A 24,448-nucleotide genomic window follows, 5' to 3' on the forward strand; every position below is an offset into this window, starting at 1 on the left:
TCCACAATTCAGTTACTTACATGTAAATCTTATCATTGTTTTTTAAGGATTAATTGAGTATATTATTAAGATGGTAAATTTTTGTATCTATTTTAATATTTTATACATGTTAATTGTGATTCTTGTCTAGTCATCTGAACTCCCATTGAGTTATTTTTAACCACACAGTCTGTTATTTTACCAGAACTCAGTCCCACAGACACTTAATCTATTAGTTCATTTCTAATTGAAGCTGAGTTTGTCTTTCCTTCAGGCTGGTAGAAAGGATAGATTTTTCTTGGGCACAAGAAGCTGCCCAGCCTCCCAACAAGGAAATCAAAGTGAAAGGGCAGTTTAGGGTGGCTGCTGAACCCATGTGACACATCAATCAACTGTAGCAAAGCAATAGATTTATGAGTAACATTTTAAAATACAAAACTGGACTTTGTTGCCATTTTGCCTACAATCTCCAGGGCTTCCATTTATTCTTAGACTACAAAAAAAAAAAAAACCTCCTAAAAATGATCTGAATTTTTCCATGGTCTACAATCTTACCTTTGCTGTTATCTCTTCCTAAAATCAGTTACTCTAATGGGCAAGCTTTTTTCTCAGCTCTGTGTCTTTACATGCACTAATTCCTCTTTCTGAATCATCCCTCTCCCACTTGGGACTACATTTCTATTGAAATTCAAACTTGAAAGGGGGATTTGGGACCACCAGGGCTTCCAAGTGGTCCAGTCTTCAACACTCATTTTAGTTTGAGCATGTTTTTCCATCTCAGAGGCCATGGGAACTTAGCTTCCTCCTTTTATTTTTATTTATTTTTCTCTCATACTGAGTGAAAAATCAGTTTCATGTTTTAGCATTGTTTTCTTCCTTTGCCTAAGGGAAAAAAAAATCTGTATTCTGAGTTTAATAATTTGATGATTATTTGCCATTTATTTGATAAACATTGCTTGCGCACCTAGTATGTGCCAGGACATACATGGGATGCTGAATGGAAATGAAATCCAGGTCCTGACAGAGTCACCACAGCCATAACTCCCTACCCTACTATGATTATAAAGAAACTAATATGATCCTTAAATCTGAAAAAACAATAATTCTGATTCCTTAGAAACATCTTTACTATGAAAGTACAATGCTAGTTATTTTATTGTTTCATGAAAACTTGTATATTACCTTATAATAACCATAAGAAATTGCAAAGATTTTTTTCCACAAGTAAAATAAATATTTATTATTTTCTAGACTCACAATTTATTTTCCTATATCTGGAATGACTGAACAGACTTCTGCCTAAAACAACAAAGGAACTAACATACTTAGGAACTTTCCCCTGATCCCCCAGAATACAAGCATCTATAACTGGGATCTCTTGGGAAAGAGCAGAAGAATGACTTTGTCCCAGATCTGTTTGGTCTTTACTCCATAGACAATAGGGTTGAGTGCAGGTGGAATAATCACGTAGAGGTTGGCAAACATGATATGAAAGGTACGAGGGACATTATGTAAAAGCGATGGGCAAGGATGGAGAAGAATGCTGGAATATAGAACATGAGGATGACACAGATATGGGACCCACAGGTGCCAAGGGCCTTCTGGCGTGCATCTCGGGAGGGAAGGCGAAAAACAGCACCGAGGATGAGGGTGTAGGAGACAGCAATTAGGATCACGTCTATAATCACTGTCATGATGGGGACAGAAAAGCCATACCAGATGTTGATGGAGATGTCTGCACAGTCAAGCCGGGCAACACCTATGTGCTCACAGTATGTGTGAGCAATGATGTGTGTCTTACAGAAAGGTAGGCGATTCACCAGGAAAACACATGGGACAAAAACACAGAAACTCCGTAAAGAGATTCCCACAGCAATTTTGACAATGGCTTTGGGGGTCAGAATAGTGGTGTATCTCAAAGGAGAGCAGATGGCCACATAGCGGTCAAATGCCATAGCCAGCAGTATAGCTGAGTCTAGGACAAAAGTGTAGTGCAAAAAGAATAATTGGGTGAGACAGCCAGGAAAACTGATTTTCTGTGGACCAAACCAGAAGATGCTAAGGGTTTTGGGAACACACGTGGTGGACAATATGAGATCTGTCAAGGCCAGCATAGAAAGGAAAAAGAACATGGGTGTGTGCAGACTGTGCTCCACCACAATGAGATAGACAAGAATACTATTGCACACGATGGCCACAAAATAAATAAAGCAGAAAGGGATGCTGATCCAGACGTGGTACTGCTCAAGTCCAGGGATGCCTGAAAGGGTGAAGGGGCCTGTGTTGTAGCTACTCAGGTTGTACATGGCTGTTGAAATCCAATGCATAACTTCTGTGTCCTAAAAATGAATTGTTATAATGAAGATGAGAAAATTGTATGGTTATTATTTCTCCATCTCTTCTTCAGGTCCAGTTCTCCTCTTTCCTATATTTGAAGAAAGAAATTCCATTGTTTTTAAGAACAGTGCTCATCACTTTAAGAAATAATCCTTGGACGCCAGTACTCCTGGCCTTCATCAACAAGTCCCTCTGGAACCTTAAAATACATAAAATGCTATTCCCACTTTAATTACTAAGTTTACCCTAAGTCAATATATTCTGTGTTGCTGTACAGGTATGTGTGGTGAGAAAAATAATCTAACTACATGCAAGAATACAAACTAAGAGAAATGGGTCACAATCAGGAAAATAAGGCCATTATCAATTATAGACTCCTACTATACACCAGGTTCTTATACAAATCTTATCTTTCTCAGAACAGCCTTTGGGAACATGGATTTTTAACCTCTTCAGTTTTTATTTTTATTTTTTATAGAAACTGAAATTTTGAGAAATAATCTGACCAAAAATGATCTCATCTTTAGTAATTTGCAGCATCTAGATCATTAGTTTCCACAGCCAACACCTTTCAGGACACTGTCTCATGCCAGGTGACACTATTACATTTTGTCTGATGCCTGGAATTCACAAGGGGCATGGGAGTGTAGAGAAAAGTGTGGAGAAATCCATCTCTGGAACCACAATTTGTCCAGCACACCAACACTACCCACGTTTTAATGACTATCTTGATGTCCTCAGGACTAGCAGTCTGGTACGTCCTCTTAGACTGTCATGTTTAATCCCTCACATGGAGAATGTTACCAGAAAAGATGTGAGGCTCAATCTCCAGTCCACCCTAAGGAAAGAAGGAGAAAATCTTGTGTAAGAATTAAGAAAAAAATCAGTTCTATTGTGCTTTTTATAATACAGAGGTGACCTCTAGTGGAAAAAAAATATAGAATTTATATATTCTGAATTCTGGATCATGATAAAAGCAAATAAGCAAACTTTAGAACAAGGGCTGATACTTTTTAAGAACTTTTGATGTACAACAAAAATTGAAAAATCTTCATATGAAATCAATTTTTAATACTATTAACAATCCTATGAGATAGGTATTAATATTATCTACTCTTCCTGAATGCAGAAAATGAAGAAGAGAGAAGGAACTTGTGTCAATAGCCACACAAGAAGGAAATGATAAACTGGGCTTGGTGACACACACCTATAATCCCAGAGATTCTGGAGTATGAAGCAGGGGCATCAAAGATTGGAGGCCAGCTTGGGTAACTCAGTGACAGCCTGACTCAAAATAAAAAGTAAAAAGTGCTAGAGATATAGCTCAGTGTTGGATTACATCTGGATTCAATTCCCAGTACCATAAAAATAAAAGGGAAGAATGAAATGATAAATCTGAATCAAACTCAAGGAGACTTTTCCTAAATTCCCATATATAACACCAAACTTCTCTATAGAACCAGTAGACTATAGAGAGTATATATGATATCAGTCTTACAAAAGGCCCAAAACTAACCCATGTAAAGTTAGTAAATTAAAAGTCTAAAACAAGTTAACATCATAAAATCAAACTTATAATAAATATAGATTACTTAAACTCCTCTATTAAAAAAGCAGAGCTATTTTTTAAAAATACATTTATATGTTGCTTATGTAATACCTAAAACAAAATGACCCAGAAAGGATAAATTATAAGGAAAACGTATAATTCAGACAAATTTAAATGTAAAGGAAGAAAACTTACCAAAATGGAAATCAGAAAAAGTAAAATTTCATTCATAAAGCATTAAGTATAATATAAGGAATACTCCTTGATGAAGATGTAAGTCTTGCAAGTGGCAGACAATTATTTGAGATAATTTCCTAGCAACTTCATTTGCTCACTTTTTCTATGTTTTAATGATCTTCCACAATTCTCCTTGAAATTCTTTTTAATTGTTTAAGACATGTCTAGACATTAACTGGAGTAAGTTTGGTATTCCTGTGTGGCTCACCTACCCAAAATGTTGTTCTCACAGGATGGTTTTATATGTTATTGAAGTATAGTCACCCAATTCCAATGCCATATTTAAAACTTTCATAACTTAGTACCATTGATCAGCCCCATAAATAAAACATTAAGACATTCCACTTTGAGTCTGCTCAGTAATGTGATTCAGTTATCAAAACTTTGGTCTTTGAAAACCTCTAAGATATTGACGTTCTCACTTCTACTCATTTAGACTCTAGGCATCTTTGCATTCTTCTCTAACCAGGTGAAATTCTGATTCATCATTTCAATTACTCTCTTACCAATATTTTGCTTGCCCTTGCTCCACTGACCTTCCATCATGTATGTGTGGCAAAACTCGATTCCTAGATTAATTAACCTAGTAATTTCTCTAGGTCATGGAAAACAAACTTGCTAACTTTTTAAGGAGGCCTATTTGCATCCCCATAACTTCATGACAATTAACCTTCAACTTCACTCTTGATGCTGCCCAATGATCCATCCATGTTCAAATCCATCTCCTTCCATAACTTTTTTCTCTACTTTCCTCAATCCCATCTCCATCCAACTTCCCCATCTCCCTCCAACTACATCTTTAGACAACAACCTTTCATTTTATTTCAAAGAGAAATTAGAAGTCAGTAGATATGAAATTATGTATGACTGAGGCCTCACATTTGCATTGTCATCTTTTCTCTATCCTTATTTTCTTGTTATAGTTGGGGAAAAAAATGCCCCTTTCATATCTGAGGCCAAAATCAAATCTGTACCTTCTATCTCAAGTTTTCCCTCCTTGCCAAGTATCTTTCTTTTTTGTTTTTTATTTTTATTTTTATTATTGGTTGTTCAAAACATTACAAAGCTCTTGACATATCATATTTCATACATTTGATTCAAGTGGGTTATGAACTCCCATTTTTACCCCGTATACAGATTGCAGAATCACATAGGTTACACATCCACGTTTTTACATATTGCCATACTAGTGACTGTTGTATTCTGCTACCTTTCCTATCCTATACGTTGTCATTCATTCTTCTTCTGTCCTTTGTCTTCAACATGGCCCTTTTAAAATTTGTTCATTTAGCATTTAAACAATTTAAATGTGCTGAAACATTTTCTTCTAGTTTAAACAACTGAAAACCAAGGGCACTTTCTCATTCATAGGTGGATATGTAGTTGTCTGCATTATTTATCTTTATTTCCTCATCCCCTGCTTATCTGGTTCCCACTAGTCCACTGAAGCTGCTTTCACTTAGGACACCAATGGCATAAGTGCCCCACCTCGTTAGCCTTTGTTTGACTTCTCAGCAGCACTGGACACTATTGATCATCTCTCTCCATCCTGATGCATTCTCTTACCTTGAGGTTGTGTTACAACACTCTGAGACTTTCTTCAACTTCTCTGGCATCTTTTCTCATCCTTTGCTGTTCTTCCTATTCTGCATCTCTTATATCCTGATACTTCTCAAGGCTTTGCCTGAGTTCCTTTTTATTCTCTCCACACTTTTTCTAATCTATATCATTAGCTCCTAAGTTCCCAATTAATAGTTACAATTGACATGTTCCAATTCTTTACCTCTCATTTAGATCTTGCAAGACACATAGATCCAATGTCTCCCTGGATACCCTCTTTTGGATGTCTCATAAGTACCTGGAGATTATTTTTTCAAAAAAATTCAGTACTCATACTTCCTCAAAGCTTGCTTTTTCTGGCTTTGTCCAATATGTCAGAGCCTATTAGTGTTATCCACTCAATGACCCAAAGCAGAAACTTCAAATTCAACATTTATACCAGCCTGTATTTAAAGGACCTATGTGCAATGAAATATATTGAGCCAATCTTTTTTTTAATAAAAATTTTAAATCCTTAACAAAACTAAAAAGGCCTCAAAATCTGTTCTTGCTTCATCTCTTGAGCCATTCCAAAAATGTTTCTAGAAACATCCTGAATTTTCTAGAAATCAATGTTTTAAAAAAATTTCCATTAAAAAAGCATCGTGGGGCTGGGGTTGTGGCTCAGTGATAGAGTGCTTGCTAAACAAGTGTGAAGCACTGGATTCAATTCTCAACACCACATATAAATAAATAAAATAAAGGTCCATTGACAACTAAAAAATATTTTTTAAAAAAAGAACAATTAAAAAAAATAAGCATCGTGATAAATTTCCCTATCATTTTATTCCCCACATTCTAAGTATGTAGTTATTTACTCTTACATTTTCATTTAAGTTTTCACTGAGGTGCATATATTTTCTCTGAAATGATCAGAAACAAAGCCACAAATAGAGGAAACCTATGTGATGAAGAATAAGGCCACTGTCCTTCCTTCAGTTTGAGCTGTTATTCTGTAAGGCATTCTGAACTAGGACCCATGCCTTGATTGATTATACACTGAATTCGGCTCCTTCTTAACAATTGTTATAAAAAAATAAATCTAAACACACGGTGTGTTATTCCAAATATTTGTGAGGTAACACATGTTCTATTGGAGCCAAAGTCTCCAGACCATGAGGCTATCTTCAGATTTCTCCCTTTGATTTAGAATAATTGTTTCCATTCCTTCTCCTGCTTTAAAGCAAAACTAAGTTCTATGTATCAGTTAAGTCTCAGACCAGACCCCTTTCATTTCAGTTTAATGATATTTATATAATATTCCTCTAGGAACAGTTTCTAAATCTCTTTATTTTAGAAATTATATCTCCTTTTTTATGAAATTCATCATACTTACAACTAATTGTTTAAAATTGATATTTTCTTCTGGCTCGACTACAGTCTCTTCAAAGTCAAACAGCATGTCACTTTTGTTCATATTTTGTTTTGATATGTGACTACATAGAGATGCCACTCAATAAAACTTCAAAATTGAATATCACTAATGAGTCCAGACAAAAATTGAACATTCACATTGACTCAGTGTCTCTAAAAATATATTTTAATTTATTAAGTATGAATTATTTTAAAATAAAACAAAATAAGCCCAAGAAAACTGATAGCCACTAATATGCCAAGCCAAGAAGATGTAAAATAATTACTTTTAAAGATAAAAATGAGATAACTATCTTTTTATTAACACTGTTCATAAAAACTTCATCAACAATATAAGGCCTTTTTTGGGATTTCTTACTTTTGCCTGTCCTTTTTATATTGGTTAGGAGAAAATTTTTTAAAAAATTGTTTTAACTCCCAATATTGAATTAGGCTATCTCAGTTGAACATACTCACAATGTCATATATACTCATCCCCTGTAGCAGCACTTAGCAGTTTATTGCATTTATCTGTATATCTTCTATCTTTCTTGAAATTAGACATTTTCACATTCATAGCCTTATCTTCTCATCTTAAAACACTTAATTTTACTGAATAAATGAATGATGTTTAAATCATGGCTTACAAGCTTCTGTTTGATATGGAACATAGCTCACCTGTAGTCTCCTTCTATTTTTCTATATTCCACTAAAGTTCAGCTTAATGAATGAATAGCTAAAACAATTAAAAGATGAATGAGTGAGTGAATAAAAAACATAATACCATTAAAAATATACCCAGGCACATACAGATTCATAAAATCTATAGGCACAGATTAGATAACTGCTTAAAAACCAATTTTGAGTATTCTGAACTTGTGTTTGATTTGTGTTTCTTATTTGTTTTATACTGGATAAGGTAATTTATTTCTCTAAAATGACTGTTTCCTCACAGATGTTATGTGGGGATTATATGAAAAGATTCTTAGCTTGGATGGGGCTGGGGATGCGACTCAGTGGTAGAGTGCTCACCTAGTATACATGAGGCACTGGATTCAATCCTCAGACCACGTAAATGTAAAATAAAGATATTGTGTCTACCTAAAACTAGAAAAAAGAAAGAAAAAAAGTAAAAAAAAAAAAGATTCTTAGCTTGGTACTTGAAAAATATCAAACTATTCATAAGTAGCAACTAGTATGCAATGTCATTGTTACAAACATATGCATGTACCTACTGATGCAAAAACCCACAAGAGTACAAAGTTTCAGATCACACAGAAACCAGAGAGTTGGAGTATATTCTTCTAGATCCAAATTCAAATCCTTTGATCTGGACTGTCAGATTGTGTCCTCCATATACAGCCTCAGTTCTACTTTGCCCATTTAACTCTAGTCATTCCATTCTCTGAGACTTTAAACTCTCAGCTGCAGGTTTTATTTCACAGGGAAAACTAGTCTAAGTGCATCCCTGTCTTCTCTTAGCCTCCCCTTGATCTTTGTGCCTTTCAGAAGCTGAGCCTGCCCTTGACTTCCTAATGCTGGCTGCCAACACTTACCAAACCCCTGACCCCTGATGGGGACTGAGGGAGGAAGAGAAATGGCACTCTTAAGAAGAATTCCTCTTATTCCTCTTCCTGGATCTTCAGAGAGGGCACTCAGAGCCTGCAGTCCCCTGAGGGTCCATGAACATAAACCCAGTCAATGAATTGTGGATTGCACACTAAACATTCCCCAAGCGTCCAGATCCTGAAGCACAGAGGTCCCAAGAGCTATGGTGAGCTGAGTCCCTGCGGGCTCAGATCTTCCCAGACAAGTAGTGTCTTGAGAAAGAAGAATTCTCAGAGGCTTTAAATATTCCAAGTGCTCTGTGCTCTCTACACTGTTGCTAGAACAATCTACTGGGAAATCTGAATGTTTATAGTATGTGTATATTTGAAGGAATCTGAATCTGAATTTCTCTAAGTGGCTTTTTTGTTTGTTTGTTTGTAGTACTGAGGATAAAATCCAGGTCCTCACACATGTCAAGCATGTGCTTTACCACTGAATTATGCCCACAACTTCTCCATGTACTATTTTATTTATGTTGTAAATATCCAATCATTTATTTATTTTAATATGTGAATGCAAATGGGTAGATGAGAGGAGGAATACAGTTTCTTTCTGGTTCAAATGAAAGATGATTTGGAGAATACCATGGTTATCACGAATCGGTATTGATCAAACAGCGGAACTTGGGGCTGGGGATGTGGCTCAAGCGGTAGTGCGCCGGCCTGGTGTACGTGCAGCCCGGGTTCGATCCTCAGCACCACATACAGACACAGATGTTGTGTCCGCCAAATACTAAAAAATAAATATTAAAAAAAAAAATTAAAAAAAAAAAACAAAACAGTGGAACTTTCCTAGAAAACTCTTAACATGTATTGTCACATACAGCACCACATACAGACACAGATGTTGTGTCCGCCAAATACTAAAAAATAAATATTAAAAAAAAAATTAAAAAAAAAAAACAAAACAGTGGAACTTTCCTAGAAAACTCTTAACATGTATTGTCACATACAATCCTGTCAATTCAGATAGCTTTAGAATCACTTTCTTTCTTCAGTCATTGTTCTATCCCTTGTCATTCCTGCTATTGGGCTCTGATTAATCTAAAGATTTCAATCCCATACTCTTCTCCAAAGCCATAGTAATCTTCCTAAGAGAGAAATGTGAGTATTGTTTCTGCAGTTTACAGAAGTGTTTAGGGTAAAGCAAATCTTCATTAGCAAAACATGAAGTCAAGCAATTTCAGACTCTATTTCCTCTTGCCATTCTACCCTGAGGTATGCCATAAATTCTAGATTCACTTTAAATAGATTAGAATCTACACAGAGTCCCAACTGCATTATAATTTCTCAAGCACAGTCTCCTTGCATGTTATCTCTTCCTGTTCTTTTCTGCCTGACCCCTGTGTTCACTGCCTGATAAGCTGGCACTTATCAAAATGTCTTGTAATTACTTGTTTGGCTGTCAGTTTCTGCTTTCAGAATATGAGTTACACAGATCTCACCCTCAGTCCAGCACTGAATTTCCATGGTTGTTCGGAGTGGGCATGAAATTTGTGCTTTCAATTAGTGTTATTAATATAGTAGTAGTAACAGCATTATTAACCCCTCTATTTATACCACATTTTACTTATTGAAGTGTCCTTAGAACAGGGAGTCTGACTTCATTCACAGTAGAAGAAAAAAAAAAAAGAGGTAGTTTTAATGCATTTTATGGGTTAGTCTCAGATGCATTATTTCCATTGCAAAATTCACAATACACTGAAATAAATCTCCCAGAATTATACGTGCATTTTTGAAATATACATGGTCTGTAGTTAATATATACTGACATTAATTAATAGTAATATAATAATTTGTTTCACTGATAACAAATATGCCCCACTAATGTAAGATATTTATAGTATTTTATTACTAATTAAAGGGAAACCTTTATAATATCTTTTTACTGTGCCAGAAACTACTAGACTAAATTCCTAGAAGACTCAACTTAAATGCTGATTGAGAGTCTGCTGGTGCTAAAATCCTTTAGCCAATGTGTGTGGGAGTGGCTTGTGTTTTAACTTTATGGCTGCCTGAGACCATGGATAAACACTGTGATGAATAGTAAACTAACCAAAAAGCTTAATGTACAAAGCAGGAAACTGAGTTATCCAGGGGAGCTTTGAAAAGGACTTAAAAATCTCCAGGAATATAGAGTTCAGGTGTAAGCAGAGCTGTGGGAGCCCCAGATTCTCACCTCTTGCTGACCTTAAAGACTGCAAAAGCCAGGAAGTGAAGGCTTAGAAGGTTGGTTGTAAACTAAAAGGCTGAGTGTTATATATGTGTCCAAAAATGCTAATAAAGCCCCTCAGGAAAGACTGGGAGATTTACTTTTTTTCTGGGGATTTAAGAAAAATCTCTGTTTATTCAAATTAAATGATCACTAAGATAACTGAATAAAGATTTCAGTAGTGACACATAAAAAAGAATGTAAACTTTACAAGAAATATTTCCAAATGTCACTTTTAAAACAATTAGCAATAACAGTGAATCCTGGAAAGTGGGAACGACTCTAATTCCCAGTGTTACCACATTGCATTGTTTAAGTTTTCCAGCTTTTATTTTATATAAACAAGCAAGAAAGGAAAGACATAAAACATATGGACCATCACAGAAAAAGAAAAATCAACCGAACCTATCCCTGAAAGAGCCTAGATGTTAATACAAAAACAAAACAATAAGAACAACAACAAAAAAAAAATTAAATAAACTAGTTAAAATATGTTCATAGAAGTAAAGGAAAGTATGCCTAGAAAAGGAAAATATCACACCAACTATGAAATATCAAGAAAAAGATAGAACTTGTAAAAAGAAACCAAGTAGAAATTCTTATGTTAAACATGTACCATAACTAAAATAAAGGTTCACTACAGGAGCTCAAAGACAAATTGGTGCAAGCAGGAAAAAAAGCAGCAGCAAACAGGAAGATCCATATATAGTACCCAAAACCAGTATAGAAAGCAAAGAATATAAAAAGGGCTAAGGATGTAACTCGGTGGTAGAGCACCACTGGGTTCAATTTGCAGTACCTAAAGAAAAGGGCCGGCAGCGGGGGCAAAAATAAAATTTATGAAGCTTCTAAAAGAAGCTTTTCTTTCTAAAAGAAAGTATAAGGACAGATCTTCATGACCCTGAATTTGGCAACATACTGTTACATGTGACACAAAAAGCTTGAATGATAAAAGAAAAGATAAATTCAACTTGATCAAAATTAAAAAAAAAAAAAAAAAAAAAGATTTCAAAACACACCATCAAGAAAGTGAATAAACAGCCAGGCACAGTGCTACACATCTGTAATTCCAGCATCTCAGGAGGCCATGACAGGAGAATCACAAGTTCAAAGCCAGCCTCAGCAGCTGAGGGAGACCCTAAGCAACTTATCAAGACCCTGTCTCAAAATGAAACATAAAAAGGTCTGAATACGTGACTCAGTCATAAAGCACACCTGGTTTCAATCCCTGGTACCAAAAATAAATAAATAAATAAATAAAAGTAAACAAACAACCCTCAGAATGAAAGAAAATACTTACAAATCATGTGTCTGATAAGCATCTTGTATCTAGCAGAAATAAAGAATACTTAGAATTCAATAATAAAAACTCAAATGTCCAAACTATAAAAATGAGCAAAAGACCTGAACAGATATCCTCCAAAGCAGATACACAAATGACCACTGAGCATGGGCACAGATGACCACACACTCATCAGAGAAATGCATATCAAAATCAAAATTAGATCATCAGCTCACATTCTAAAGGGTCTAGAAGCAAACTTTCAGGTAGCATCAAGCTTCGATGAAGATGGGGAAAACTAATCCTCATATATTCCTGGTGGGTGTATAAGATGATACAGCCACTTGGAAAAACCTGACAATTCCTCAAACAATTAAGCATAGAGTTACCATATAACCCAGCAGTTTCACTTTTAGTTATACTTAGGAGGAAAAAAACACATATCCACACAGAAGCCTGAACCCAAATATTTATAGCAGCACTATTCATAACAGCTTCCAAAGGGCTAGGAATGTAGCTCTGTGGCAGAACACTTGCCTAGTACTGAGTTCAAGCCCTAGTACTGCAAAAAACTAAAAACCACAAACACAATAGCCCCCAAATGGGAAATAATCCAAACATCAATCAACAAATAAGTGGATAAATGAAACGCACTGTGTCCATGCATTAAAATATTTGGCTATGTGGGTGAGCAGAAGAAAAAAGGAAAGGCAGAGAGGGCAGATGAATGGTGAATGACATAATCAATATATAATCTATAATCTATACATATGGAAATATCATTGTGAATCCCATTAATTCCTACAGTTAATGTGTATTAATAATTATAGTTTTTAAGCCTTAAAAATGTGCCTACACAAAGGAATGAAATAATGTCACACACAACAACATGGATGAACACTAAAAGCTGCTATTGCTAAATTAAAGAAGCCAGTCACAGAGGCCAGATAATCCTATGATTCTGTTTATATGAAATGTCCAAAATAAGTACATCCCTAAAGACAGAAGAAAAATTAGTCGTTTTTAGGGGCTCAGAAAAGTGAGGTATGAAATGTGACTGATGATGGATAGAGAGATTCTTTGTGAGGTATAAAACAAAGTTCTGGAATTAGGTAATAGTGACAGGTGCACCATCTAATGAGTACGCTAAAAGTAAATTAATTTCATACCCTAAAAGGGTTAATTTTATGGTAAGTGAATTGTACATCGATTTTTAAAAAGACTAAGAAAAATCTAGCCCCAAAGTGGCAGTCATCCTAAATTTGGAAGATGCTGAGACAGATGTATCCTATTTCCTGTCTTCCTAAATACCAGCCTTTAATATTTCTGCTTTCTTTCTGCTGCTCTAGTTCCCCTGGTAACCGTTCATCTGAATTCTCCAAAGCACTAATTAGTATCACCATATATTTTATTTACAATATCTTTTCATATTCCTTGCCTCAGTGGCACAATAATCTTAGACACACATACACACACACACACACACACACTTTTCAGTCCCAGCCACAATATGACACTCTGTGAAGACTCCCTAACCATAGCATGTAGAATTATCTCCCTTCACTCTGGGCTCCCATAGCATGTTTTAATCACAAGTATTACAATCACTGGTGGTCTATGGACCTCGAATGCTGACTGCACAAGGGATCCATTAAGCTTTGTTAAACGTATAAATGAGCGAGACACAATAATCCCTATGCATCCTTTTCTTTAGAATGACAAAGAATGTAAGACATACTTATGAGTAATGGAGGGGTGAAGAGAAGGCTAAAGTAAAAAGAAACATGGGTTTGAAAGCAGACACTAGAAAGGTAATGAATGAAATAAAGCCCACAAGGAAAATGCTTTCAAGAAGAGCAATGGGAAGAGAAAAAAAGAAATGTGGGATTGAAGGCATAGGAGAGAACAAGTATTGGAACAGGAATGAAAAGCAACTCAGGCTGAGAGCCTCTGAGTTGTTGCTGAGCCCTGCCCTGCCCCCAGATGACCCAGAGTGTCTGTCAATAGAGCCCTTCCATTTAGCTCTGTGCCCAAGCGTGTACCTGTGTGCCTTTTGTCACTGTGTTAAACATGGGTCACATTGACCCAAACACTGCTGGAGGGAATTGGGACTGAGAAAGGAAAATGTTACACAGAGGCAAGAGAATCTCAGCTCCCAGAGGAGAAGAGGTTTTAATAAACACTGAGGCAAGATGTGAGATTCTGTTCTTTATATTAAGGAAGCCTGTGCTCCCTGTGAAATATTGGATTGAGAAAATCCGAGTCTGAGAAGGTGGCATCAGAGAGGTAAGTCTGAGTCAGATACTTCTGAGGATGGAGAAGAGGTATTAATACAAAGGAGAGGTGAGAAAAGGATACCAAATGAGTGCACAGCTCTGTGGCAGTGTTCATGGAGGGGCGGGTGGCTGAAGAGAAGAATGGGCTGGGGCAGCTGGAGTCACTGTTTTCCTGGGGAGTGGAGTGGGAGAAGCGCAGCTTAGGAGGTCACTTTCCAGGTAAGGATGGAGATATTGGTGAGTAATTGATTGTTGGCTCCTAAGGAGCGTGCATGATTCATAAATTACACTTGGGTCCTATCCCCAAACATTAAGGAAGGGTGGAAGGAAAAGTCTAACTCCTGTGCATGGGAACTGTGTGCAGAGGACACAAGGGTCAAGCTCCTTGACAGAGAAGTCAGGTAAAGAATTCAAAACCAGGTGATGGGAATACACTAGAATACCAAAAGGGATAATTTATCCACTAGAAAGAAGAAAATTAAAAGACAGAAAAGGACAGCTAGAGAATAAAGAAAGAAACAAAGGAGTTTGTGTTTGAAGATCTGGATTTCTTCTGGCAGAGATAAACCAGAACAACCCAGTATAGATTTGTTGTACTGGAGCTTGGAAGAGAAGAGAGAAGAGAAGCCTTAGAGACAATATCGTGAGTTAAGAAACCAATAAGGAATGAGTCAAAGGATGACAGAGGGGTTCCAGGGGAAACTGCCTAGATTTGCAATTGTGTGTGTGTGTGTGTGTTTAAAATAACTTAAGAAAGGCCGTCAATGCAGAATTATTTTTTTTTAAATCATGTTATAAGTATATATAGATATACCACAGATAATTTCGCCTTTATGCATAAGGAAAAAATCAATCAAATAAATAAATAGATGAGTGAAAGGAAGTCTAGCAGAGTAGAGGAAGGAGAAGGGGGGAGGGGTGGGAAGAGGAGGGAAAGGGGAAAAGAAAAGGGGGATCATAAACTGAAATCAAATTCTATGCATCTATGAGTTTGTTGGGATGAACCCAACTGCTATGTATAACTATGAAGTTCTAATTACAAAATAGACAGTCGGGCACAATGGCACATGCCTATAATCCCAGGGGTTCGGAGGCTGAGGCAGGAGGATCACAAGTTCAATGATAGTTTCAGCAATTTAGTGAGGCCCTAAGCGACTCAGCACGACTCTGTCTCTAAATAAAATGTTTTTAAAAAGGGCTCTGGATGTGGCTCACTGACTCTGTAGTTAAGCACCCCTGGGTCCAATCCCTGGTGAGAGAGAGAGAGAGAGAGAGAGAGAGAGAGAGAGAGAGAGAGAGAAGGGCTGTGTGGGGACATAGCTGAGAAGTAGAGCAGTTGCCTAGCATGCATAAGGCCTTGGATTTGATCCCTAGAACTACAAAAAAACAAAACAAAAATCCTTAAGGATCTTATATCTAGGTAAAATAAAATATATTACAATGTGACAAAGGAAGCATTGAATAGCAGAGAGACATTAACACCACTTTCTTTCAAACTGAAAAATGGGTACAGAGATTAAATAATTTATAGGAGGAGAATGATCATATGAGTTGGCTCCTGGTTAGTTTCGAAGTCTGCTATATAAGAGAAAAGTTCAATTGAGAAACAGGATTTGGACAGTGATAAGAATAGCCTATTTGTTGTGAGAATAATTTAATCGAACTGGGGAGGGCAGTGTTAAGTGCCCTCATACATCACGAAGATTGCTTCGGTGGCTGTCATCTCCATTGCATCCTGACTATGTGAGCTGAAGAGAGCACTAATTAGACTGAGTTGAAGCCTGAACACATTCAGGGGTAACACAGCAGAAACTCACAGAGACTGAGAAGTTTATGATCCTGGCAGAAGCCATGAACAACTGCTAGGGATAGAGAAGAAAGTTAAAGGTTCTATCGCTGGTTCAGAAACATTAGAGTCAATCTGAATCATAGGGAGTAGGGTCTTGCTTAAACACCAGTTGCAGTTCCCCAGCCCAGATTTTCTAATTCAGTTGGTTTGTAGAATTTACAAGTTCCCTGAGGATGCTGATGACATTAGTCTCAGAACATACTTAAGAAGCATTTTCCTTCCTACTCCTGACAATTATACCACATTTCACAAGACTTGGGGACTCAGAAAATATCGCACAGTTTAGTAAGACTTCCACAAACAAAAATTTAATTTAATATACTAACAGGATAAAAATTATGCTCATTTTAAAGACCAGAAAATTGTTACTCAGAGAATACAGTGACTTGTCCAAGAACACACTGTCGATAGCCACAGTTAATAACTGAGGAAGCAGATCTCTGACTAGGCTTTTTTTTTACAAGCTCCCCGAGGTCCTTTCTAACTGCCATAGCTATTTTCACTGCCTCCATCATCAGAGCAGCTGTGCCTGGGGGGAAAGAGTGCAGGATCTGCAATGCCCACCACCCTCAACCCTATTTTTCTATTCTTCCACAACATCTGCAGAGGCTATTGTCCTCTGTTGTAGGACCACAGTCCTCTGTGTAGAGCCTGAGGCTATAGCAAAGCTTATTACAGTCTGCACTCACAGAGATTGTATTCCTTTGTTTATTTGTTTGTTTTTGCTTAAAAAAAAAACAACACAATGCTTTTATTTATTTATTTTTTTATTGGTTGTTCAAAATATTACAAAGCTCTTGACATCTCGTATTACATATATTAGATTCAAGTGGATTATGAACTCCCATTTTTACCCCAAATACAGATTGCAGAATCACATCGGTTACACATCCACATTTTTATTTTTAATGTGGTGCTGGGGATCGAACTAGGGTCCCACCCATGCTAGGCAAGCACTCTCCCACTGAGCCACAATCCCAGCCCTGTTTTTGCTTTTTTGGTGTGCTGGGGAATCAACCCAGGGCCTTCTGCATGTGAGGCAAGTGCTTTACCACTAAGCTACATGCTCAGCCATATATATATATATAGGCTGTAGATGAACACACAGTATCTTTATCTTTATTTTATGTGGGACTGAGGATCAACCCAGTGCCTCACGCATGCGAGGCAAGCACTTTACCACTGAGCTACAGCCCCAGCCCTAGAGGTTGTTTTTATTGCTATAGATATCAGTGTTTTTCAGAACTGGGGCACTGTGCGAAGTCTGTGATGTGTTTGAACTCTTAGCTTTCCCTCTTACAGCTGTGTAGAGAGCTCCTGAATAAGGATGCAGAACCTATCTGTGGGAAGGACCTATGATTGTGTACTTTGTGCAGAGCCAGGGTGTCTATAGAAAGTACGCCTTTGTGCTAAGCCCTTAAGTGCTGTGGGCCTGTGAGTATGTGCAGACCTTGTGGTTGTTTGCAAGTTTGACAGGAGCTCTGTTAGTATATTCAATGTCTGAAGCTGTTTTTCCCCTGTGATACAGTCTGCAGAACAATCGTGGCTTTTTCATCTGCTACCGGCATAGCGGCTATGAACCTCTCTGACACTCGTGTGGCAGGCTGCCTCCTCACTGGCATCCCTGGACTGGAGCACCTACACATCTGGCTCTCAGTGCCCTTCTGCACCATGTACATAGCTGCCCTGGCAGGCAATGGCATTCTAATTTGCATCATCCTCTTCCAGCCAAGCCTGCATGAGCCCATGTACATATTCCTGTCTTTGCTGGCCAGTGCTGATGTCCTACTCTCGACTTCCACCATGCCCAAGGCACTGGCCAACTTCTGGTTGGGTTCTAGCCACATTTCCTTTGATGGCTGCCTCACCCAGATGTTCTTCATCCACTTCCTCTTCGTGGCTGACTCCGCTATCTTACTGGCCATGGCCTTTGACCGCTATGTGGCGATCTGCTCCCCTCTGCGATATGCCACAATCCTCACAAGGAAGGTCATTGGGCAAATCATTGCTGCCACCTTGACCCTCAGTTTCATCATTATGTTTCCGTCCGTCTTTCTCCTCAAGCGCCTGCACTACTGCCGGATCAACGTCATTGCACACACCTTCTGTGAACACATGGGCATTGCCCGTCTGTCCTGTTCTGATATCTCCATCAATGTCTGGTATGGACTGGCAGCTGCTCTTCTCTCCACAGGCCTGGACATCATTCTCATTGCTATTTCCTATATCCGCATCCTCCTGGCTGTCTTCCACCTCTCTTCTCAAGAAGCCCGGTCCAAGGCCCTGAGCACTTGTGGATCCCACATCTGTGTCATTCTGCTCTTCTATATCCCTGCACTGTTTTCTGTCTTTGCCTACAGGTTTGGTGGGAAACACATCCCACGTTATGTCCACATCCTGCTGGCCAACCTCTATGTTGTCATCCCCCCTATGTTGAATCCCATCATTTATGGAGTGAGGACCAAGCAAATTCTGGAAGGCGCTAAGCAGATGTTTTCAAATCTTGCCAAGGAATTTAAATAAATGCTATAAACTTGGCTTCACCTTAATCCCTTTCAATACGAATCATTTCTCCTGTTTTCACTACATCCTCATCTCTACATTTTCCAATTATCACCATGTTATTCTAATCCATGTCCCAACTTATTTAAATATGTCATCTAGGCAAACCAGATTTCCTTTCTTAGAAGCCTATTTTAATACTCACCCCACTATCTTCTAATATTCAAATGCATTCTTATCTTCCATCACTTCAATAAGAACTAGCAAACCAGGGTTAATGTAATAACTTACCCCAAATTTACCATGCAAATAGGACTTTTCATGGCATCAACTTGCAGTAATTCTCTAATATGTTCTTAATTACTTGAATATAATTTTCACATTTATTTATCAGTTTAAAATCTTCCTCATGGTAACCCCTGAGAACTGTCATATCTAAAAGCTTACATAGTTTCACAGGATATTTGTGTTTCTTACCACTCCCTGAATCCACAATTCCCCTTCCCCAATTCAGAAATACTAACACACAACAGCATGCATAGATAGATATACCTGCTTATCATTTTAAGCACAATGTATAATTTCAAAAACTTTTATATAGCCTGTACTAGTGTGACCTATTTTCCTGTACTGGTGTGACCTGACAGAGTCAACATAATAGGAAATGAGTACTCTTTTCCATCCAAATATGCTTTGTCTTTAAAAATTATATTCATCATTAAAATTAGAAGTCAAAATACCTACTCGAAGATGATAGCTACAGATTTCTGCATGCTTTAATGAACAGTTAAGGAAATAATAAACAAAATTCATATGTAATATAATAACTAGCTCACTTTCACTAATTTTTAACACCAGGATTTGGCCTAGGCTGCTGTTCTCTGAGGTTAAGAAAAGCAGCTTAGCCTGAATTTCAGCCTAAGACCAACTCATCCTTGAAAACAGTTCACGTCTCAACTGTTCCCACTCCCACACATAGTGAAAGATCCACCTTTTCAGATTTTGCACCACCTTTCATCTAAATCACCATTCTGGGGCTGGGGATGTGGCTCAAGCGGTAGCGCGCTCGCCTGGCATGCGTGCGGCCCGGGTTCAATCCCCAGCACCACATACAAACAAAGATGTTGTGTCCGCCAAAAACTAAAAAATAAATATTAAAATAAATAAATAAATAAATCACCATTCTGTTGGGTCATGAGTATTTTCTTCCTTGTTTTATTAGAAATCTTTTCGTAAGTGTACCTTAAGACCCTGTGTCTAAACTGTGTATGCCTTAGGAGAAAATATTATTTTGCAATATTATTATTGCCATGGCCTAAAGCAGGACAACATACTCATGAAATGCAATGTGTGTGTATGTATATAAAATACTTATTAAAAATTTTAATATCTCATTTCTTCTCTCCATTCATTCTTCTTTGAGAGAATACTAAGTCCTGGGATTCAGTGTAATGTAGGCAAAAGAACAATGCTAGGTGCCAGAAGATGTGAATTTAAAACCCAGATATACTAGTGACATGGTCAACGAGCTTAAAAGTTTGTACATCAGTGAATTTACTTTTCTACGCATCTGTAAAGGAGATGAGAATGATTCATCATTGTATACCTATTTCTTTGTAAGCATTCAATAAATGTTCGGTATAGTTGTTTCTTCTCTCTCCCCGCAAAGCTCTTTCCACATGTTTGTAATGATGATAATGAAAATTAGAAAGAACAGATATTAGCATTCTTACTGTGTGAATGAGAAAACACTACAGGAGTAGTGACCAGTTTTTAAGTTCTAAATCTTTTTAGAGATTCTATCTCTTGCATTTACTAACTGTATGACTCTGGACAAGCTGTTTCACCTCTCTGTCTAGAGAAAGGTACTAGCAATTAATAGTACCTTTCTCTTAATGACTTAATGAGAGAGAAATTAATATATACATTTTCCTGAAACAATTCTTGGCAGGTATATAAATGCTCTATAAATGATAGCTTTATTTGTATTGTTGTTTCAATTATTGTTAATCAAGGGCTCATTTGCTGACTCACAGTTAAGCAGATGGATTATCTGGTCTAATACTCTGATTTCATTTCTAGAAGGAGAAACAGGAAAAAGAAAATAATTTAAAAAAAAACAGAAAAAATGTTTTTTACTTCATTGTTTATAATAACTGAATTCAGTCAAATATTATTTTAATATGTAAAAATTAAGCATATTTTTTAAATGGCAGACATTGCTTTAAATACAGCCATGCCACTCAAGACACACAGACTTTCCTGCTGTTTTGCAAGCATGCCAAGTTCCTTTCCCCTTCAGGCTCATACTTGTTATTCTTGTCGCCTGAGACATAGCTTCACAGGATTCCCCCCACACACACACAACTCCCTTCTTCCATTCAGCTCTCTGTTTATATGTCTCTTCCACAGAAACATCTTTACAATCTCCCAGTAAAAACAACAAATGTTTCCCTTTTTTTCATGACAAAAAATAAAATAATGTAAAAGCATTATAAGCAAAGAAACAAAAGTCAATGACAAACTAGGAAGAATCATTTTCAGATTATGTTACAAATGAAAGACTCATTTGTCCTTCTGTAGAAGAGGTCCTTAAAACATAGAGGGAAAAAGTAATCAAAAGTTCGATGAACAAAAAGGGAAAAGACATAATTTAAACAATCCTAACTTATCATCAATTAGAGAAAATAAAACCAAGATGCCATTCCTTGCCTGTCAGATTGGCAAAGAGGAAAAGCATTAACCCTCTGTTGCCCATAATGTCAGAAATCAGGTCTTCTCATACTTTGCTTATGGATGGATCATATGATTGTATTTCTGTTCAATTTGGAAATATTTCACAAAATTCTTATACATTGTTCCTTTAACTTACAAATCACATTTATTGGAAATTACATTTCAGATATGTCTCCACATGTACAAAGTATCATGTTCACAAAGTTAGTAATTATGGTAAAATTTTGTAGCATTAAAAATATATAAGACATCGAAAATGGAGTCTGAATTTCTGGATTCCAAATTTACATGTTAATGCTTACTAGAAATGTAAGAATTTGGTAATTTTACCCAGGTACTCAAAAGCTTTGTTGGCACACAGACTTGGGTTAGTATTTTAGTACCCATATTCACTACATATTCCCAGTAGAATATTTTTAACCTTTTTAAACCTCAGTTTCAGCCAGGAACCATGGTACACACCCATAATCACAGTTTCTCCTGAGGCTGATGCAGGAAGATCACAAATTCAAGGCCAGCCTCAGCAACTTAGCAACTGAAAAACCAGCCTCTATCTCAGAGCAAAGCTTGTCCAAGGAAGGGACATGGCCTTTGTCCTTGGAAAAACCCACAGAGCACTCCTAAACACATTCCCACCCTGCTAAGTTATTTATCTACAAATAACAGAGAGATCTGCTGCGCCAGGTGTCCCTGACTCAGTCAGGCTAGGTGGGGACCTATAGCAGCCCCCTAGCAGCCACCAATCAGCATGAGTCAGGGAAATACCTGGGATGCCAGATGACCCTCCCAGTAGTTTATGGTGGTTGATAACATGTTGGGAAACCATGTAGTTCAGCACATACACCCCTCTTGGCTTAAACCAATCAGTTCAAATGAATACCCCTTTTGTACTGACCAATCACCTCTACCTAACTTGTTCCCGCCAGTGAATGTGCTAATCATGTTTTAGAGTTGTTGTTTGATTTTCCCCGCTTCGTGAGGTGATTTGTTATGCTGTATGTGAAGTCCCTGCCCTTTTCAAAGAATGTATATAAGCTCTACTCAAGCTGTTCTCGGGGCTCTTTGCTCTTTACCTCTTTGAGGTAGGCTTGGAGCCCCAGCATGCTGGACCCCCAGCAAACCCTTTGCTGTTGCATGAGACAGTCTCTTGGTGGTCTTTTCCTCCGATGTTCGCCTGACCTTTACACAACTAAGACGTTGTCTCAAAATAAAAAATAAAATGGGCTGGGAATGTGGCTCAGTGCTTAAGCACCTGATACCAATAAATAAATAAATCATATGAAAATAAAGACAAAGCAGAGTTTAATCTTAACAGAGTAAGATACAGTCTTCAAAAGAAGTAGTCAAAGTTGAAATATTTATAAAAATTTGAAGTCTTGTTTAAAATGGTTCTTTCACTTCAAGGGCTTGATTAGGATTAATAAAGATAACAGTTTAGAGTTGATGAAAACAGCAAAGAACATTTAAATAGGGTGCTTAAAATTTTCTGAGGAATAAACTATTATTTGTTGCTATCTGTTGAAGAATTGAACAAGTTGATGTTCACTTAAATGTATTTCTGGGTTGAATAATAACGTTATTAGAAAGTTACATCTTATTCAAGAGCTTTATGAAATCATCTTGACAAATCAGTGGGATAGTAAGTTTTTTTGTTTGATTGTTTTTTTTAATGTGAGAGGTAGATGATTTAATTTTTTAGTCTTGAAGTCACATTTTTATTGAGCTGATTCTAATATGGCTTCCTCATTAATTAACAAATTCAATAAGTCTTTGGCATGTGTTATCTTATAGCTGTATGAATACGATGATTTTACCTTGGTTTTAAATTCTTTAACAAGAGAGAGAAGATAAGGAAGTGGAGAGAGGATACTAAGTAGCAATGCAGACTCACCTGAGGTTTGTGATTATGAATTTAAAGTAAAAAGAAAAAGTGTCAAAAAAAAAGAAAAAGAAAAAGTGTCTGTGTATAAATGTGTATATGTCTCCAACCTGGGTTGAATGACAAGAGAGAAATTTAAATACCCAGTTTAAATAGTCTTGACATTTTGCAAGGAAAATCCAATGAAGATGGAGAATGATAGAGTGTTTGAATACATATGCCAAAGAGTGGTTATAGTACTGAAAGTTAAATTGAGCAAACAGGAGGAAGTGTGGACACCGTGGAGGTGCTGTGGACAGGGGAAGGTGACAGGAGCCAGTAGATTATAAATCCTCAGAGGTTAGAAGAACATTGGAGTGATGATAGTACAGAGGGAAGTTTAACAGATAAAGAAATATAGCAAACTATATGAAATTAAGATTACAGGCAGGTTGTAATTACTGGTGATAATAGGGGTGGTGCATGACTGTTGGAGTTAAAGACTGAAAGGAGGATGAAAGACACATTCATTTTAGAGAAAATGATGACTAGAAGTGACAGAATAAGCAAGAGTCCCAAAATCATCAAGAATCATGATAAAAAGAATTATGGAAAGAGAGACTAAGAATCAGAACAGAAACTGCTAAGGAAAGGAGAATGTCAACCATGAGCAGATAATTGGCCTAAAGACAATTTGTGAAAGCTGTTAAATAAAGAATTGAAATAAAGATGTGGGGGGAGGGTATGTTTTGTTTTAAGAGAAGGAAGGAAATCAGTGGTATATTAAAGAGAGAACAACTAACCCCAACTCTAGAACAAGACATTATAAGAAGTGTGGGGGAAAATAAAGAATTGTCCTGTGGAAAGCAAGAAGTCAGTTAGACCAAGAAAGGAAAAGGAAAATTCCAAGAAGATTTTGGCTAAACAGGGAATTTTGTTGATAGCTAAGTCAGTAAAGAAAATCAAAGGTGGCAGAGGAATGGCATATGGAATTGAATATAGGGATACACAGAGCCTTATGGATGGAGATCTGAGCAATGCCTTTGAATCTTGAGCTTCCTGTATCTTAATA

At 37.1% G+C, this 24,448-nt stretch overlaps 1 protein-coding gene and 1 pseudogene across 1 annotated transcript; one reads left to right on the forward strand and one right to left on the reverse strand.

Moving 5' to 3' along the window:
• Positions 1–1,341: 1,341 nt before the first annotated feature.
• Positions 1,342–2,285, reverse strand: LOC143388871 (olfactory receptor 52H1-like; annotated as a pseudogene).
• Positions 2,286–14,544: 12,259 nt separating this feature from the next.
• Or52b6 (olfactory receptor family 52 subfamily B member 6) lies at positions 14,545–18,803 on the forward strand. The gene is made up of 2 exons (XM_076842335.1): positions 14,545–14,650; positions 17,809–18,803. The coding sequence occupies exons 1-2, from the start codon at positions 14,545–14,547 to the stop codon at positions 18,801–18,803; spliced, it is 1,101 nt and encodes a 366-aa protein (XP_076698450.1).
• Positions 18,804–24,448: the final 5,645 nt, after the last annotated feature.

This window comes from Callospermophilus lateralis, chromosome 2, assembly GCF_048772815.1.
Source record: "Callospermophilus lateralis isolate mCalLat2 chromosome 2, mCalLat2.hap1, whole genome shotgun sequence".
NCBI lineage: Eukaryota > Metazoa > Chordata > Mammalia > Rodentia > Sciuridae > Callospermophilus > Callospermophilus lateralis.

Excerpts from the sequence above, each read along its gene's own strand:
- Or52b6 (XM_076842335.1), top strand. The coding sequence starts at position 14,545 with ATGGAGGGGCGGGTGGCTGAAGAGAAGAATGGGCTGGGGCAGCTGGAG. Across the intron at positions 14,651-17,808 it reads CTTAGGAGGTCACTTTCCAG|TCTGCAGAACAATCGTGGCT; the intron begins GTAAGGATGGAG and ends CCTGTGATACAG.